This window comes from Marmota flaviventris, chromosome 6 (genome assembly GCF_047511675.1).
Source record: "Marmota flaviventris isolate mMarFla1 chromosome 6, mMarFla1.hap1, whole genome shotgun sequence".
NCBI lineage: Eukaryota > Metazoa > Chordata > Mammalia > Rodentia > Sciuridae > Marmota > Marmota flaviventris.
In genome coordinates, this window is record NC_092503.1 from 28,203,162 (window position 1) to 28,222,867 (window position 19,706).

General features: G+C 39.2%; 1 protein-coding gene across 1 annotated transcript in view; it reads left to right on the forward strand.

The window, feature by feature from the left end:
- Map7 (microtubule associated protein 7) overlaps positions 1–19,706 on the forward strand; it is a 177,689-nt gene that overhangs the window by 100,805 nt on the left and 57,178 nt on the right. Inside the window, exon 2 of the mRNA XM_027938534.3 lies at positions 13,696–13,794. Coding sequence (XP_027794335.2) covers positions 13,696–13,794 — 99 coding nt within the window. The remainder of the gene's footprint in view (positions 1–13,695; positions 13,795–19,706) is intronic.

A 19,706-nucleotide genomic window follows, 5' to 3' on the forward strand; every position in this document is an offset into this window, starting at 1 on the left:
GGTGTGTGCTCGAGTGGGCCGCGGGCTCAGGGACTGAGGTAGAGAAGTCCTGTCCACTCATTGCTAATGATCTCTCCTGAGTGGGCTGCAGAGCTTGCCCAGTGAAGTTACCTAGGAGTCAAGGGAGGGTGGTCTGGGAAGTCCCACTGTGGTGGTGAGTGGAAGCATCTCCATCAAGACCACAGCATGGGACAGTGAGTGGAGGGAGGAAAGGGGCTGGGAACCAGTTCTTTGCTGAGACTGAAGGTAACAGAATGTATCTTCTGTGTTATTACCACCCTGGGTAGTGATGATTCTCACAACAATATATGTTGTTGCAAAATATTTTTCTTTGTAATAGAATTAGTATTCTACCAGACATGTAAGCAAAATTTCAGATATCCAAGAGAGTTCCAGAAGTTACCTCTGTAACTCACCAAGTCTAACCCAGTACAGTACATGTATAAGATGGATGATTAAGAAATCTGCTCTACTGGAGGGCCATTGGAGAGGGCAGTGTTCCTGATGCTTCCAAGAGGACCCTAACCCAAATTGGCAGATGGCACAACTGGAAGAGGAAAGCTAGGGAGCCAAGAGGCTTTGCACATGTCCCCAAGAGTGAGCTCTAAGGAATCTCAGTTGACTAGATAGGAAGTAGGAAGATGAGTAGATAGGAACAAGGTCAGTTTTGACCAACTTGATCTTAAACACTTGGCAGGAGAGTATAGCCTAAGCACGTTCTACATGGACATTTAAAAGGAAAAACAATGGTTTTTTGTTGTTGTTGTTGTTGTTTGTTTTGTTTTATGTAGCTTAAGATGTACACTTGTATCAGCCCTACCAAAAGTGAGTAAAGCTGGAGACTGTAAAGGAAGGGTTCTTGTGTGGGAGTGCCTCATAATACTAATGATCACAAAGGACTCAAGAATCCCAAGTTTGTCTTGAGTTAACTTGAGCTTGATCTCATAGAAGTACAAATCTTCCTTACCTCCTACATTGATACATTCAATCTTTTTTTTCACTGATATGATTACGAGTTACCTCATCATGGTTTTCCAAGACTGGCTGAAATACTAATTGCTTTTGTGCTGTTTACCAAAAAAGTAAGCTTTGCTACTAATTGTTAATTTGTTAATTGTTGTCTTAGCATGATCCCTGCCCTAGGTATGCCTTGTCTAGTCACCTGCCATCTGCCACTGTGGACCTTTGAACTGCTCTGATGCTGAATACCCTTCACTGTCCACACCCCACCTGATAGAAGAAAAAGGACTTTGGGTTGTTTCCCCCACCTTTGCTCTCTTTCAGCAGGAAGCCTCTTGGAGATTTTGTCACCCATTTTTCCATAGAAATAGAATGTAGAAATGGACCGTGGGGAAATGTAACAGTGGTCCACTTTATGCTTTGAATATAGCCCTTGCTGCTCTGCCACTGCAACTTTTTAAAAATGGACATGCTTTTTTCTCTTCCTCTCTCCCTGCTCCTTCCTAATCTCTCCTCTTTCCTAATCTCAAGGGAAACAGGATTACCTTTCTTCCTCATTTTAGGCAGAATTATCTCTCCCTGAGTACATACCCCTCTAGGAACAAAGTAATAACAGACCTTGGGGTAGAGGAAGAGCTCAGAAATGACTATTTCCCACATTCATAAGTGAATTCCTTGTAACTCCAACAGAGAACACATGGAATGTAGCCTTTGAATCCCTCTTTAAAAAGTTCCGTTCCTACTAATGGGCAGAATCACAGCCTCTGGGCAGAAGTCCCCTGTGTTTTTCCTTTGCTAGCCAAACAATAAACCTTTTTTTTTTTTTTTTTTGGAGAAAGGGGAAAAAGAAATATGCTCTACTAAGGAAGAAGATACATAAAATATCATTTGTATTTATTTACCCTGTGTGCAGTGGAATCATACCTTCATGTCCCGATGTTCAATAGTAAGGGTGGATACTAATGCAGCAAAAAAGCTTGTCTAAAACTGGTTATGTAGGGCAAATACCTGGACAATCACGTTTGATGTGGTCATGTCAGTTTGACTCTCTTAAGGTCAATGTTCATGTATTGGTGCAGTGTCATTTTTCACAGTTAAGATTTTCTAAAATCAACATGGTGACTTATAGAAAGAGAAGGTTTTCCTTGTGTGAAGCACCAGTCACACTAATGAGATTGGCATTAGTCTTTCCTGGCATGGCTTCTTCTCCTCCAGAGAAGGCTTTGAGGTACTGCTGTACTTGTCCATAGTATCTTCATATGATTTTTAAAAGTCATCTTTTGTTTATTTATTTTAATAGTTTTTAAGTTGTTGATAGACTTTTATTTATTTATTTTTATTTATTTATATGTGTTGCTAAGAATCTAACCCAATGCCTCACACATGCCAGGCTACTGCTGAGCCCCAGCCCTAGTCCTAAAAGTCATCTTTTAAACATGAAAAATAAGAGCTTTTGTCAGACATCAGCAGTTATTATAATTTTGCTACCAAATGTTTGTTGTAAAGACAAGTTCAGCCTGCCAGAAAATCTTGCCTAAGGAAGGTAAATAGCTAATCCAGAAGTAGTAGGTGAGGACCATGGGTTATGATTGTTTCTAAGACAAAATTTTTAAAAAAATCTAAATGGCTAAGTACAATTATTTATCAGATGAACTTCTTGTCTCAACTAATTCTGAAATATGATCACCCATGATCCTTACCTTATATGTATTTACAAGACTATAATAGTGGTTTCGTTTATTATTAATTAATTATTTTATTTATTTATTTGCAGGTCTCGGACTCAAACCCAAGGCCTTGCACAGGCTATGTAAACAAAAAAGAGTGCAATTAATACTTTTCCGGTATTATAGACTTATTTATGGAATTGCTGATAGGGAAGTTAATTAAACCTCCCTGTGAGTTGAAGCTCATAACTAATCATTCATAGGGCCTTAAGATACTAGCCAGCTGAAGCAGAGGAGAATCGCAGCCTGGGCATTATCAAGAGCTATCTTAGATGACTGGTTTGCTCTGGGAACCCTTCACATTTGTTGTGTCAATCTACTGGTTTCTGAGGTGTGCAGATTCCTGTGGCAATGATTCCTATCACAGACATCACTCAAACCTTGACATGGTGCCTTTCTCTTCTGTTTTTCTCCTGATTTTATTCTACCTGCTATTATCAAAAAACTGAAGCTGGTTGCTTTAAGTTGATAAGGCACCATCTGTTTTGTTTTCTGACTTCTGGATGAAAATAGAAGATGTAGGGGTCTTGATAAACCAGATGAAGGAGGTGCCGAATATGTAGAGAACCCCACAGTATTTCGAGCCTGCTTGTGAAGACCTTGAACAAAGGGCTGTAGTCCAAGACACAGTATGGGAAATGTTTTTATCAAGCCAACACCTAGTTTTGCATGCTTTGTTTTTGCCTTCTAGCTCATATGTGTTCCTCCATAGCCTGTATTAGCCCAGTCCCTCACACACTGTCCCACCTGCTCCAGTTTTTCTGAATGTCACCACCTCTCAAGCATGGTGGGGGCCTACTTTCCCAACTGGTGATGAGTGACCGAGAGGAAAGAATTCTTTGCCAGGGAGCAGAGAAAGCTAAAGCTAAATGGGTGCACTGGGGCCATGCTTTAGAAGACATTTGGAAGGCCAAGGTGCTTGGACTTAATTCTGTAGTCAGTGGGAACTCTGAATCAATCCAGGATTATTCCTAACTGTGGATACAAAGTCCCCCAAACAACAATTTAAATAAAAGTTTTCTTTTATATTAACTGTAGGCAAGACAGAAGTGAACAGCTGGCTGGTATTTGTCCAGCAGGATAAAGGTGTCAGGACCAGGCCTCTCTGTTTTTCCTTTGGCTTCATGATAACCTTCTGGTTACCAGATGGATCCTCCCCCTTAAGTAGTATCACACCCTTGTTCAGGGCAGGAAGAAAAGAAGAGGGAAGAACCATCAGGTTCATGCCACCTGAGTCAGCAATTCCACAAACCCACCTGCCAACCTCCATTTTCTATTTGTTGGTCAGAACTATGTCCCATGACCAAATAGGTTTCTGTCAAAAAGGAAGCATCAGAGAGTGGGGGTTTATTGGTTAACCATCACGCAGTGACACAGAACCTTCCCTGTATAGACTTGCAGGGAGAATTTCTAGGAAAAAATATGGCATCAAGCATTTCCCCCATTTTTTTTCTCTAGAACTCTTTTTTTTTTTTTGGGGGGGGGGTCTTGCCTTGCATGAGACCTATCAGTATTTAGAACTTTTGGAGACACGGTGCTGAAAAGTATATGAGGAAATAAAGTCAAATACGGAGCAAACTGGAGTGTAGTAAAAGTCAGAAGGCAATGTGACAGGATAGGAATAGCTAGAAAAGATGTCATGAGAGACTTGAGCTGAATAGTAGGTGGATGGGATTTGAATATTACTATAATAATAGATACATGTCATTATGTATTTGTAAAAACTAATGCAAAATAGACCACCAAGAATGAACCCTAGTGAAAACTAAGGACTTTGATTGATAATGATGTATAAGTTCATTAGTTTTAACAAATGATAGCCAGGAAGGCTAAGGGTATGGAGGCATGCCAGGTATATGCACTTTCTGGCCAATTGGGCTGTGAACCTAAAACTACTCTAAAAAAGAAAATAAGATCATATGCAAATGGTAGAAGACATATAGAGGCTGGTGTTCCATATGAGGAAGAAAAAGAATAAGGTCACAAATGTAGAAATGACTGTAGTATAGGACACTATGGGCCCATAATTTTAAGCCTTTAAGTTAAATGTTCAGTGGCTACCTGAAATGAATTGGAATGAACTTTACCTTTCAGTACTTACCACTAATTTTTTCAAGAATGTTTTGCAGGTTTTGTTTTTCCTTCTATTTTTATTTTAATTTTTTGGTGGTGCTGGGGATGGAACCCAGAACTTTGTGCTAAGCAAGCACTCTACTGCTGGGCCACATCCCCGTGTACCACTAATTCTTACTGAATTATGCAAAGTGTACGTAAGAAATTTAAGATATTTTACTATTTTCTATAGAAGAGGATTTATTACTGATATTTTGTAGCAGAGCATATGTGTATTTATTTCACTGATTAAACTTAGCCAATTAATGATCTTACGATTAAAATAACATCCACATTTCTTTGTAAAGTGGTTATCGTAAACTGAATCCACTATTTAGAATTGTGTCTATGAACTGGACATTTCTATTTTGGTCACTAGCTCTTCTATGTTGTGGCCAGTGCTAATAATTTTGTAAAATATGGTCATATTGCTGCCTATAATCACAATGACCCAAAAAACTTGAGGCAGGAGGATGGCAAATTCAAGGCCGGCCTCAGCGACTTAGTGGGACCCTGTTTCAAACAGAAGTATGGGAGTGGAGATGTAGCTAAGACGTAGAATGCTCCTGGATTCAATCCCCCGTAGTTGGGGGAGTGAGGCAGGCATTGGCCATTTTAGTTGTTCTTGAAATAAGTTGTTATCCTGTTAAAGACAACCTCTTTCATTTGGTTACTTTAATTAAGAAGCAAAGTATAATTGAGTTTTAATTATTTTTCCAAGTTACTTTAATGGTTTCTTCTAATTACACATTGCATTTAATTGAATTGGATCTAATTTTACACACTCTGCATTCAGCTGTTGAAATTTAGAGGGGTAACTAGAGTCTGTGATTTGGAATTTCTCAGGACAACTGGAAAACTTTAATATGGTTAGACTTTCCACCCCTTTTTGTACTTTGCCCTTTACTTGGCTCAGTCATAAACATTTCTCCTGCTGTGGGGCAGTGATAATTTGTATAGTAGCTAGTTGTGACTCAAGATAAGCCCTGGGAGAGGAAGCCACCTAATGGAGATGAAAAGGCTGCCTTTTAATCTGCTTTATACCAACACAGGTGGAAAATACGGCATTTCTATGGGTTGCCATCTGGCTGAAAGAAGGTTTTCTTTTATTTATTAGATAAAAGCCTTTTTTGATTGAATTTTAAATGTGTAATGTTTATTCTTGTTAGCTAAATGTGTCTGAAGGAGTTTGTAGTGTGAATCCAGAAGCTGCTTTCAGTAGTACACAGGCTTAGTAGGTGATTCTCCACAGCTCCCACAAAATGTATAGAACATGTGCTTTTCTGAAATGTGCTTTTCCTCATATTCAGCTAAATTGGATGTTTCTTGGACAAATCATCAAAACAGTTTTAATTAATTGCTTCAGCAAAGGTTGGGCTTACAAACCTCTCCGGCTGAAGTGCCTCCTCGTGGCCTTTTCAGATGCTGTCGGCAGGGCTGTGTTGTCTACCTGTTTCTCACCACACAATGCAGGCAATATTCTCTGCATTTGGGCAGTGATATTGGGCAGACCTTTCTATATTTTGTAGTTGTAAATATAGCCATTTAACTTTGAGCCTTGCACAGTGTTAAAAACCATCCTAGAATAACATGAAATATTTTCCTTTTTTGGACATGGAGTGGATATGCCTCCTCCTCTCATTTTCTTCCTTCCACTCCTTCTCATCTTTTTCCTCCTCTTCCTCCTTCTCCCTCCTCCCTCTTCCTCCCTTCCTTTTTGGTACTGGGGTTTGAACCCTGGGTACTTTACCACTGAGCCACATCCCCAGTCCTTTCTATTTTTATTTTGAGACAGAGTCCTCCTCAGTTGCCCAGGCTGGCCTGGAACCTATCCTCCTCCTGCTCCAGCATCCTAAGTAGTTGGATTACAGGCCTACTGTGGTGCCCAGTAGATGATAACCTTTTTAAATGCATTGCCAGGCTTGTTAGCCTTCTAGGTTCACTTATGCAGAATCCACTGAAGCTAAAGCAGTTCACAACTGGAAGTTCCTTCCATGTGACAACTGATCAGTGCTGTGCAGTGCCTCATGATAAATTCCAAAATCTTGCAATTTTGGGAAGCATTGACCTTAGCCTCTTCTTTCATCATATTTTCAACTACCTTTCTTCCTAAACCTGCTATTCTGACTAGTTCCCTAATTTTATCTCTTATGTTTTTCTGCCTTGGTAATTTTGCTCACACATGCCCCAGCACAGAGAGTTTTCCACTTTCATCTTTACTTTTCCAGATTCTCTCCAGTCTTCAAAATCTTTACATAGTGATGCTGCCCATCACTAGGTAAAGTGCCCCCAACACACCTTTTCCCACCTCAGAGTCCCTAAAGCACTATGGGCAGCGTTTATTTGGTTATTAAACCACCCTGACTTACTGATTTTTCAAAAATTGATTGGTGGGCTGTTGCTTTTACATTAACTTCTCCGTCTTGAAAGTGAATGCTGTGTTCCTGTGTTCTCAGTGCACACAGCCCAGTAGCTGGCTTGTGGTGGGTTATTGGAAATGTCTGTTGGAAAAAAAGATAGTTCCATTGATAGCAGCAAAGAGACCAGCATCAGGGGTTGGCTGATGTTGTAGAGACAGTTCAGATTTTGAAAGTTTTAAACCATAACAGAGATACACCAGCATATATTCCCTAGAGGTTAGGTTGGACCTATGTTGGAAAAACATATGTATAAACACAGACTTAAAAGTGACTGACCCAGAGATAGTACTTTGCCTCATGATAGGAGGTAACCATTCAAAGAGAAGAGAGATCACCAGGTGAATCAAAAGCTCCAAAACACAGTGTTACCTAGAATTGCAGGACAAAGGAACAGATGTGAGAGAAGAAGATAGATACATTATTCATTCAATAAAGGTTGGGCATCCTTAGTCTAAAAATCCATAATGCTCCAAAATCCTAAACTTTTTAAGCATTGACATAAATGAAATAAGTAGAAAATTCCAAACCTGATCTCATGTGGTGGGGTGTAAATTGCAGGCACACTAAAAATATCAAATAAAATTACTTCAAGGCAGATGTATAAGTTGTATATATGAAACAAATGAATTTCATGTTTAGACTTAAGGACCATCCCTAAATATTGTTATGTATAAGCACATGTTCCCAAACCTGAAACCATCCAAAATCTGAATTGCTTCTGGTCCCAAGCATTTCAGATACTGCTACCTAGCCTATAGTAGAATTTCTAGTACCAAACAGTGGTGTCCTGTTGAGTAGGGTCAGAATAAATGCGAGCAGGAGGAAAACTGAGGAAACGTGGGAAATAAAATCCTGGTTTGTCTGATGCTAACTCCCATAAGCTCTGATTATGCCTACATAAGTTTATAAATAGTTATGAGAAGCTATCGCCTGTAACCCCAGGGACTACAGAGGCTGAAGCAGGAGGATCACAAATTCTAGGCCAGCCTTGGCAGTTTAACGAGATCCTATCTCAAAATGAAAAAAAATTTTTAAAAGGCTGGAGATGTAGCTTAGTAATAAAGGACCCCCGGATTCAATCCCCTACCAAAATAAAAATAATAATGATAAAGATAATAATGACTATGTGGGGAGGGTACTAACCCAAGGGCCCTTTACCAACTGAGCTATATTCCCAGTTCTTTTTATTTTGAGACAAGTTCTCACTAAGTGGCCTAGGCTGCCCTCAAAGTTATCATTCTCCTGCCTCAGCCACACAGGTCATTGGGATTACAGCCATGTGCTACAATGCCTGATTATAAGAAATTTAGCTAATAAGCAGCTCTCAATTGTGTGGAATAAAGCAAAACTCATTAAGAGTTGTGAAATTACCTGTTTGCTTATTATTCTAGCACAAATTTCACAAATAACATTGGATATTTATTCAAATAACATTGAATGAATTAAATACAAGAAGTGAATATATATGAATATATAAATGTAAAGATGGCAGTGTCAGGACTGCTGTGTTAACCTTTTCTGTACAAACTTAAATTATTAAATTAAATATACAAAATTGCTAATATGTAACCTTTTTTTTTTTTAACTACTAAAAGGTGATTTCATGTGGTTCAACCTCTGATCCTGTGTTCTAGGTTACCTTCCCAAAGCTGCCTTCACAAAGCTGTTAAGTCCACAAAATCCAAATCAAGGAGCAACAGAGAAGTGCTCAGACAGAGATGGGAATTCAGTTCTAAACTTTTGCTGCTTCCCAGTCTACATTTCATATTTTATTAAAAATAGTAACTGAAATACATTATCCTTATGGATGTCAAGTTCACTTGTCAGTAAAGCATAAGCTCAGGATGGTCCTATGCTGTAGTCACGTCTCAGAGCAGGCATTTGACTAAAGGCATAGATCATTTGTTGGCTCAGTGATTGGAAGCAGTTCAGAGAAGACTCTTCAATAGGATCACATGTTCAAAAATAGGAATAAAGCAGTGAGAACTCCAGGGTCTTTGTGGGAAGAGATTGTAAGGAATGTAATAAATTGTAGAGGATGTGGAAGGAGAGGCATTTACTGGAGCTATGCAGCAGTCTTACTAGATGACGCGCCCAGTGCCTGCTGCCTCCTTTTTTTTTTTTTTTAATAGAGTGCATCAGAGAGACAGAGTCCCAGACCACAAGGGCGCCCGTCTCGATCCTTCCTCTTGTCTTTATTCCCACAACCTCAGATGTGTCACTAATGGAATAAAGCTTTCAAGCGAGGAGGAAGATCAATAAAGATTTCATAAGGCTAGCAAAGACTTACTGAACACAATAGTATGCGGCTCAATTAGTTTATTTTTTTTTAAAATGAAAGAAGAGATTTAAATAATATTGGAAAGTCACCCAAATTACATGAAGTAGTGTTTTTAAATCTAAACATGATAGATATAGCTATCTGCTAGTCCTATCTGCTAATTACCTAAGATTTCCAAATTTTTTAATTTTGGGAATCTGAAAACGAATAAATTCCTGTATTCATTGTGTTCTTCAGTAGTGAAGTTTTTGTACTTTGTCTTTAAAAATTACTCTGTGGAGATTTTATTTTCCTGTCATCATGTTTGAGGGTTTTTCCTTTTCTTTAAGGTTCATTTTTGTTTTACTTTTAGTAAAGGACATTGCATTGTAAAAAACAATTATCTCTCCAAACTGCAGAAAGAGTGCTTATTACCCCTTCCTGAGCCAGGGCAAGCCCTAAAAAATCATACCTGAGGCCCCAGGGGATACAGTCATTCCTCCTCTTGTGGTAGCTAAGCTGAAACCAGTGCCTCATCCAGACCTTCATCCTACGTTGGTCACTTGCTCCCCAAGTTACCCTAGATTTTCTTTCCCACAAAGCTCTGATGAAATAGAAACCCAGTTTCCTATGTGTGTAGGGAATAGGGAAGAGCCAAAGATACTCTCTATGCTGTACTGAACCTTGCTGTAGGCCAGACTGTGCGCTGCCCTTCTGTACATTATCTCATTTCATTTCCAGAACTCAGAAACTGGTTTCCCCTTTTACAGATAGGGAAATTAAGACTTACTTTATTTAGTGACGTACTGAGGATTCACAGTTCACAAGGGGCAGAGCCTTATTAACAGCCAACGGGCACCGATTGAGCGTGGAATGCCCAGGACTCTGGAAGAGCATGGAAGTTGGGGGAAGAGACTTTCTGGTCACTCATCAAGTAAGAACCAGGGTGCAAGATCTGAACCCAGGTTTCCCTTTGTCTTGGGCTCTTACCATGACACAGTGTCCAACTGAATGATTAGAAACTAGTACTATGTAATCTTGAGCTAAACAAGTTGATAATCTTTAAAACTTTTTTGTATTTTACTACATTTAACATGTCAGTTTTACATGAACATAGACATTTTTTCAGATGGATTTTAAATTTGTTTTGTGGTGAGTGTGACTCCAAGGGTCTCCTGGATAGAAATGAATTCCCAACTTTCAGGTGGTAATGAAGAGTGCAGGTAGACCTCTATGCACAACTAGAGTTCATGCAACGAAAGTCAGAGATAGACAGATTCAAGTAACCAAACCTCCAGTTTAATTAAATGACTTTTTGACATGAATTGCAGCATAATAAAGCAAATTACAGTCAAAGGAAAGCTTTTTATCATGGCTTATTCAGAAAAATGACTCATACTGAACATGTTTTTGGGGTCTTGCTCATGTCCTTCATGGTCCAATTGTTGCATGATATTCAGTTAGTGTTGATGTTTGTTGTCAGGACTTGGGGAACTAGAGAGTCCATTCACCAGATAAAGATGAAAAATAATGTCTAACTCATCCAGGCATGACAGACATGAAAACATTTTAACTGTATTCTAAACCAGTGGTGCCAATTATCTTTAAGTTTCCTAAGAATAATACATAGAATATTCCTGAACTGCTTGGGTAATTAAGGCTTTACTTTCTGTGCACTGGTAGTGGTGATAAAACAAAATTAGAAACTACTCCCTCCAAATCCCTGTGGCACTCCACCTTCTGTTTAAGTTTTCACTTCTTTATGAATGTTTGAAAGATTAGCTTTTAAAATAAGGGAAGACTGGACATAGTGGCACACGCCTATAATCCTAGTGGCTCTCTGGAGGCTGAGGCAGGAGGTTTGAGAGTTCAAAGCCAGCTTCAGCGATTTAGCAAGTCCTAAACAACTCAGTGAGAGCCTATCTCTAAATAAAATATTTTTAAAAGGCTGGGGATTTCGCCCCCTGAGTTTAATCCCTAGTACTAAAAACAAATAAATAAAATAAGAGGAGAACTTGCTGTATCCCAGTGAGCAACAAGGTTTCCACCATACTGTTTTGGTCTTTTGGGGTGTTTCTAAAGTTGAGACTGAAGGTCAAGACAAACCGATCATTGCTTCCAGACCTCTCCATGGTGACTGCTCACCACATGATTTTGGCGAGTGGGTTGAGGGCGTACATTAAGGAATTTCAGAGCAGTCCGGCCTTCTTCTTCCCCTCCTGGGTCAGTGTCCACTCATACTTGTCTTGTTTGTCCCCTTCCCTCAGCACCAGTGTGAGTGATCCTTTCCCTGGGGTAAATTGCCAGGCAAAATTTCCTTACACGTGGCAAAGTCATATTAGAAACCACTGGCTGAGGCCTTTTGTGGTTGAAGTTTTGATTTGCTGTCTGCCTGTTCTCTTTACATACTCATCCCTGCAAATAAGGTAAAAGAGCTCAAGCATATGAAACTTAAGCCAGTAATCAACATTGTGGTGAAAGCTGTTATTTGAAACAAAGAAGTTGTTTGAAACTGGCAGTTAGAACAGTTTTGTAAGATATGATTTAGTCTGTGGTTTTCTGTGCCGTAAATACTATATGTAATAGAAATACAGCCATAAAAATTCAGTATTTACCTTGTTTAGAGGGCAAAGAGTGGGTCTCTATAGTTCACCTGTAGATTTTTAAAGTACATCTTGGGATCCATTTTTATCATTAGTCTTTCTGAAACATAATTATTATGATACACTTTCAACTTCAAAAATTTGGATCCCAGTTTTCCAGGTTATATATCCAGTGCTGTTAGCTGAGTGAGGAAGTCAGAAATATGTAATATGTCAGTGGGAAAGGGCTACAGGTGAGGAGAGATGGGTGATTGGGTGCCGTTTTTAAATAGAACTCTATTATCCCAATTGAGCAGAGATGCAAAGAAAGTGAAGGAGAGATTTGTGTTGTTACCTGGAAGAAGAGCCTTTGGGGTATGTGCTAAGTCTTGAGATAGACTGCAAATTCAAGTCTAGCAGAGTAATAGGAAAAGTGATTAAAGGTAAAGGTCAAGCCATACAGTACCTTTCATGCCAGGTAGAGATCTTGGATTTTATTCTGGGAGGTATTGGAGAGTTTGGAGCAAAGGAACAGCATGGCATATTTTAAATGGGATCTTTAACTGAAGGGGTTCAGGGCAGGATCAGATACACCTGATAAGAGGATATTGCATCTGTGCCAGGTGGTGCATGCCTTAGCAACTCAGGAGGCTGAGGCAAGAGGATTGCAAATTCAAGGCCAGTCCTAGTAATTTAGAGAGACCTTCCCTCAAAAAAATAAAAAGGGCTAGGGATGCAGCTCACTGGTAAAATAACCCTGGGTTCAATCCCTAGTACCAGCTCCCTGACTTCCCCGGCACCCAAAAAGAATGCTGCAGACATTTGAGAAGAGATGATGCAAAAGGTGGGTGGTCAGATGCTTTTTAAGGTAGAGTTTAAAGAATCTACTAGTGGATTGAATGTAGGAAGTAAAAAGATAAACCAAAGATGACCCCAAGGCTTTGAGCCTGATCAGGTGGAAAAATGAAGAAGCCTTAGTTGAGGGGGATGCTGCACTTGGAGCAGTTTGTGGAGGCAGGAAAAATCAAGGGCTTGGTGTTGACATGACTTCTGAGGCAGTAGCAAGCATCCTTTGAAAGTATATTAAATCAAATGATACACGTGGGGACAACTTTAAACTTCCACTTTTTAATAATCTTGTTGAGCTGGGGGTGTAGCTCAGTAGTAGAGGGCTTGCCTAGCAGCATGCCCAAGGCCCTGGGTTCAATCCCCAGCACCACAAATAAATACATAAATAATAATAGTCCTTGTTGTTGTACTTGATTGGAAACTTTTCCAAAATCCTATTAAATTATCTCTACTGGTTGGAATTTTAAAACTCCTAATGTATGGACTTTATAAGACCTGAGATCAAAGACCTTAGTGTCCAGTGGTGCTTCCTCATGGCTGCTTGATGTGTGAATTGGACAGCCAGAATAAGAGCTCTTTGTGGACCCCCTAAGTGACACATGAGCTGAGATGATTGACTTTTGGACATATCCTTCCCTACATGAGGGTGGGAGTTGTAAGTGCTTCATTTTTTTCATTTCCTGAGTCTAGCCTCTTACCTGATACAAAAGTGTTGACTGGGTAAATATTTCTGAATAAATTTCAAGAAACTAAATATATCTTGTCTCTCTTGTCTCCTTTTATAGCGCCTGATGGCAGTAAAGCGCAAGATAAGAAGAATGCTCCCAACCGCCCCTCCTCTACAGCTTCAGGACAAAATAGCATTCATTCAGGAAATAAACCAGGTATGACGCATTGCATTTACTTTGGGAAAATGTAGGTTATTTCAAAAGCCTTAGAGGCATGCTGAGGAATTATAAACTAAATTACAGTTTAGGAGAGCTAGTTTCCAGTCCTGCCACCCAAACACACTCATGGGGATTTGTGAGTTGAAATCTGAGGGCCTCTCACAGATTATTTGCTGGTTTACTCCCCAGTTGTCAGCTAGAGGGTGGGCATTGTGCCTTTTAACAAAATAACCCTAGTAAACTCATGAAGCCAACACTAGATGAATAAACGAGTTAGCAGGATATAAAGGTTTTCTCTCTTTAAAATGGAGATTCAGCTTCACGGCCTGCTTTCCTCACAGAATCATTTTGACAAGTCATTGAAAGGATGTATGTGGATGCATTTGTTTACTGCCAAGTAGTGTTAAGAGGTAATAATTTTACTGTTCTGTTTGAAATGGTGTATACAACACAATTTTTCCCCCAGCATTACTGCATATCTCTTTTGTGACTTAAAAAAAAAAAAAAAAAAAAAAGAACCACTTAAAGAAATCTTCACATGTAGTAAAGCTCACATCGAATTATGTTTTTGTTCTGTACAAAGCTTGCACACCTACATGGTAATTTCATTTTTAATAGCCTGTGATTCATGATCTGTTCCACTCAGTGATACAAAGAAGCAGTCTGTAAACAAATACAGTTGAAGAGACAGAGCAGCTTATGGCAGATTCTTAGTAGGGATGAACATGCAGAATGGCACTCAAATATTACAGGACGGTACAGCAAACTGAAGATCACTTGAAGTTTTTGGAATCCTACTTTATGCTATATTCAAGGCCAAAGAACAATAAATCACCCAAGAATAGTAAATTAGAATAAAGATAGATATAATTAGGTCTAGTCTCACAGAAAACATTCTCCTTTGTACTTTGGGATTTTTTTTCCCCCTCCAATGAGGAAATCATCTTGAACAGAATAGATAAACAAGGCTTGTCTTCTTGTTTGTTTGTTTGCTTTTGGGGAGGGCAGCATTGGAACTAGGGGCACTCTACCACTGAACTAGTCCCCAGCCTTTTTTTTTTTTTTCCTTTGTTTTGAGACAAGACTTTTCTCAGTTGCCCAGGCTGGCTTTAGACTCCTGAATAGGTAGAATTACAGGTGTGTACAACCAGACCTAAATCAGTAGATCACCCAAGAATAGTAAATTATAATTCACTATTATAAATGACAGCTGGCCTGTCATTTATAAGAAAAACAGTAACAATTGTTGTTGCAAGGGTTGTTTGAGCAGTTATTAGCAGGAAAGGATGTGCATTGTCAGCAGAGTTCTGATTCACAGGCTGAGATTTCCCCCTTTAGTCAGCTTGGCTCTCATTCATTCACTTATTAATCCATCTACTCACTTAACCCCTGGCTGCTATTTCGTTTTTACTGAGCAGATTCTTCTGTGCCTGGGAGTCTGAGAGGTACTGTATCCACAAACAACATGGCCCTGTAGAACTTATTCTAGCAGATTTTATTCCTTATACCCAGGTGAGAATCCTACTAGAAGAAGTTCTTTAGCACAAAAACCTCATTATTTAACAATGAGAATGGAACACAGCTAAATTGTAGCTCTCAGGTTCTCCCCATCCACCACTGCTTCTAACTTCTGGCATTCTTTACTGTATAGTCAGTACCTATATATCCTGCTAACTCATTTATTCATCTAGTGTTGACATCATGAGTTTACCAGGGTTATTAAAAGGCACAATCCCTACCCTCTAGTTGACAGTCTGGGGGAGTAAACCAGTATGTGAACTGCCAGTGTGATGAGAGGTGTGCACAGAGACTAGCAAGGACAAAGGTCAGAGTATCGCCTCTAGCCCAGTGGGCCATCTCTTTTCAGAGCCTTCTTTTAGGTGTGGTGGGGTACTAGGTATGGAACCCAGGGGTGCAATAGCATTGAATTACAAACCTCTCTCCTCCTCCTTTTCCTTCTCTTCCGTATTTATTTATTTATTGTTGTTGTTGTTTATTTACTTATTTTGAGAGAGGATCTCACCAAGTTGTTGAGGCTGGCCTCAAACTTATGATTCTCCTGCCTCAGCCTCCATAGTTGCTGGGATTACAGACATGAACCACCACTCTAGGCTTTTCACAGAGCCATTTGATTCATATTGACCAAGTCAAGCTAAATGAGGAGACATTTCATTCCTGATTGTGTCTATTGAACATCCTGTATCTGTTTTCTTGTATATACAAATAGAGATATATAAAAAGCTCTTATTTTAGGAACCACCATGTTATTATTATTATTATTTTTTTTTTTTGAGTTCTTGCAAAGAAAGACTGGCTTGAGTAAAACCTTTTGATTTTATGGGGTCTGAATCATAGGAATGTCTCTAAAGCAGTTTGTTGTCAAGCACAATGGCACACACCTGTAATCCCAGTTACTTGGGAGCTGAGACAGGAAGATCACAAGTTCAAGGCAAGCCTGGGCAACTTATTGTAACCCTATCTCAAAATAAAAAATAAATATGTAGCTCAGTAGTAGAGTGTTTAGCTAGTAAGCAAAAATCCCTGAATTTGCACTGCAAATACATAGGAAGATAGATAAATAAATCAGTTTTTTTGGTTTTCATTCTCTAGGGCATTTTTTAAATGAAAAAAAAAAGTATAATATTTTGGGAGATTTTGAATATGGCCCTAATTACTAGATTTAAACATCCTAACTAAATGATTTCTGAGTTTCTCTTAACCCAGTAAATTTCAGCTAAATTTCTTTCACTCCTTTAACTCTGATACTTGGAACCCATTCCTCTACTGTTGATCTCTCTTCTAGAGCATCTCTGATGTTGAAAGCATCTATCCACATTTAAACTGTGAATGTTTTACATTTGAAATAGTCATGGAAGTTCTGCATGGCATTTTATAAGTATGAGCACAAGCTGTCTCATGTTATCCAGGAAGAACTATTGCTCCCAGCTTCATTTAGTACTTGAGTACTTGAACCCAGACTGGAAGAGACAGTCTGAGGAGTATAAATCTGTCCATTTCTGCTAGTCCTGAAGTAGGGATGGTTCTTCATACTCCATCAGTTGCCTCTAAATTATCAATTTTTTCTAATTAGGAGAGAAAATTACGTTTTTTATACAGCTGAGAAAAGATAAAATTCAGATTCATTAAAAGTTTCTTTTAATCCCTATCCCTCTACCTTAGGTCTCTAAAAGAGCCACTTAAACTTCATTCTCCCTTATTTGTAAATAGCATCCTTCACAGAGGAAGGTGTGCTTGGGATCTCCCAGTCCTGCTGTGACTACCCCATCACGCCCTTCTCAGGACTGTAGCTGTGGTGCAGTGTAGAAAGCATAGGACTGAGTTAGGGTCTGGTTTAAGCCCTATCACTAGTCATCTCTTTTTTCTCTCTCTCATTTGAGTCATAGCCTCAGCCCTATTTTGTATTTTATTTAGAGGCAGGGTCTCGCTGAGTTGCTTAGCACCTTGTAGTTGCTGAGGCTGGCCTTGAACTCGAGATTCTCCTGTCTCAACTTCCCGAGCTACTGGGATTATAGGAGTGTGCCACTGTGTGGGCTCCTTTGTATTTTTTGAGACAGGGTCTTACTGAGTTACTTAGGGCCTCACTAAATAAATAGATGTGAGACCTAAGTCACAGGATTGTTGGGACTAATAAAATGATAATATATATGTGAAGGTGCTTTGTAAAATGTGCAACACTAACAAGTTATTTATCATATAAACAGTAGTCATCAGTTCTGAGTCAGGGTCTAGTGAATTCCTGAAAAGGACTGCTAGCATGAACTGGTTTCCCTGACCTTGGGAGTAAGTCTCCAGTAGAGTGACCTTACTTTAGGTTTGTACAGAACAGTCGGGGTTTCTGCATATCATCAAAGACAGGAGGAGACTGCAACTGCAACTTTACTTATACCAAAATCCTGTTTCTTTTTCTTTTTTAAAAAATTCTTTTTGTAGTTGTAGATGGACAGCAAACCTTTATTTTATTTATTCACTTATGTACTTATTTTTATGGTGCTGGGGATTGAACCCAGGGCCTTGTGCATAAGAGGCAAGCACTCTACCAACTGAGCTATGTTCCCAGCCCAAAATCCTATTTCTTTTAAGCCCTTTTTTCTTCTGAGAATCAGTAACTTAATTTTATGCTAACGATTGGGATTCCATGTGGAATATACATAATGGTAAATTATTTTGTGTACCTTGATTTCATTTTCAGGGAAAATGATGTGGGAATGGAAACAAGAAAAAAGTAATGTATTATAGAAAGTTTACTATTTACTTGAAATTCTTCAATTGTAATTTTTCCTTTTTGAAAACCTATCTTTAAGGACAACTTTTGTCAGTTTTTAGTTATTAAAACTGAAATTTTAATCTCTAATGTTTAGAGTTTCAAAAGTCTTTTTGTAGTTGCATTGCCTCATCAGTCCAGGTTAATGGAAGCTGGCTGTGGTCATTTGGTCATTCACTCAATAAATGCTTATTGAGTTTCTTCTTTTTGCCAGGCACAGGCCTAGGCATTGGGAATGCAGCAGTGAACAAAAGAGACCAGCCTCTGCCCGCCTCCACCTCCCATTTGTATCTGTCACAGGTGTTAATGATATTCCCAGCCTTTTTTATTTTGGGACAGGGTTTAGCTAGTTGAACTTGAAATCCTACTTCAGCCTCCTAAATTGCTGGGGTTACAAGCTGGTTGTACTTTTGGACCAGGGATTAAAACCAGAGGTGCTTACTTAATCACTGATTATACATTTCAAAGGCACTTAAATGGGAAGCATTACATTGCATAATCAGGAGCTGCTTCATTACTGCAGGAGACCCAGGTCTTGTTATGGCTCTCAATACTGGTGTGGGTAGGTGAGGACGTGCATGTTTCTCTTAATTATTTCTTATTTTTTTGATACTGAGGATTGAACCAAGGCATAGGATGCCACAGCTACATCTCCAGGCCTTTGTATTTTTTTTTTTTTTTTTTTTTGCGGGGGGCGGGGGGGGGAGTTGGTATTGAACCAGGATTGAACTCAGGGGCACTCAACCACTGAGCCACATCCTCAGCCCTATTTTGTATTTTATTTAGAGACAGGATCTCGCTGAGTTGCTTGGCACCTTGTAGTTGCTGAGGCTGGCCTTGAACTCCTATCTCAGCTTCCCAAGCTACTGGGATTACAGGAGTGTGCCACTGTGCAGGCTCTTTTGTATTTCTTGAGACAGAGTCTTGCTGAGTTACTTAGGGCCTCACTAAGTTGCTGAAGTTGGCCTTGAACTTGTGTTCCTCCAGCCTCAACCTCCTGAGTAACTGGGATTATAAACCATATGTTATTATTAATTCTTTACAAAATTTTGTATAATATTTAGCATGTACTTAAAAGAAAGCTAGAAATGGCACATGCTTTATTGATTTGTTGTCTATTGACAGAATTTGTCAGTGCAATTTAAAAAGTAAACTATTACAAACTTCAATGTGCTTATGATTTTTATAAACAGTTGATTTTCAACTTTTCTGTTGTTTTAGAAGTAAACCTCATATTAGTTAGTGAATATTTTAAGTGACAAGTTAAAATTTGTCTTTCTAACTTTATCTTCAAGTTCTTTCTTTCTTCAAAATATCATTTTGCTTTCTCCAAAACCCAATAACCTAGTATGGTGGTGCATGCCTGTACCTAGAAGGCTGAGATAGAAAGGTCACAAATTCAAGGCCAGCCTGCTTAACATAGTGAGACCCTGTCTCAAAATGTTTTATAAATGGCTGGGGATATAGGTCAGCATTAGAACACTTGCCTGGCATGAGCAAGGACCTGGGTTCAATTCCCAACACCACCAAAGGAAGGGGGAAAAAAAAACCCAAAAGCCCTTGACTGACCCTTAACAAATTGCCTGAGAAGGGACCACATGACCACTTTCCTGTTTCACAATTAAAC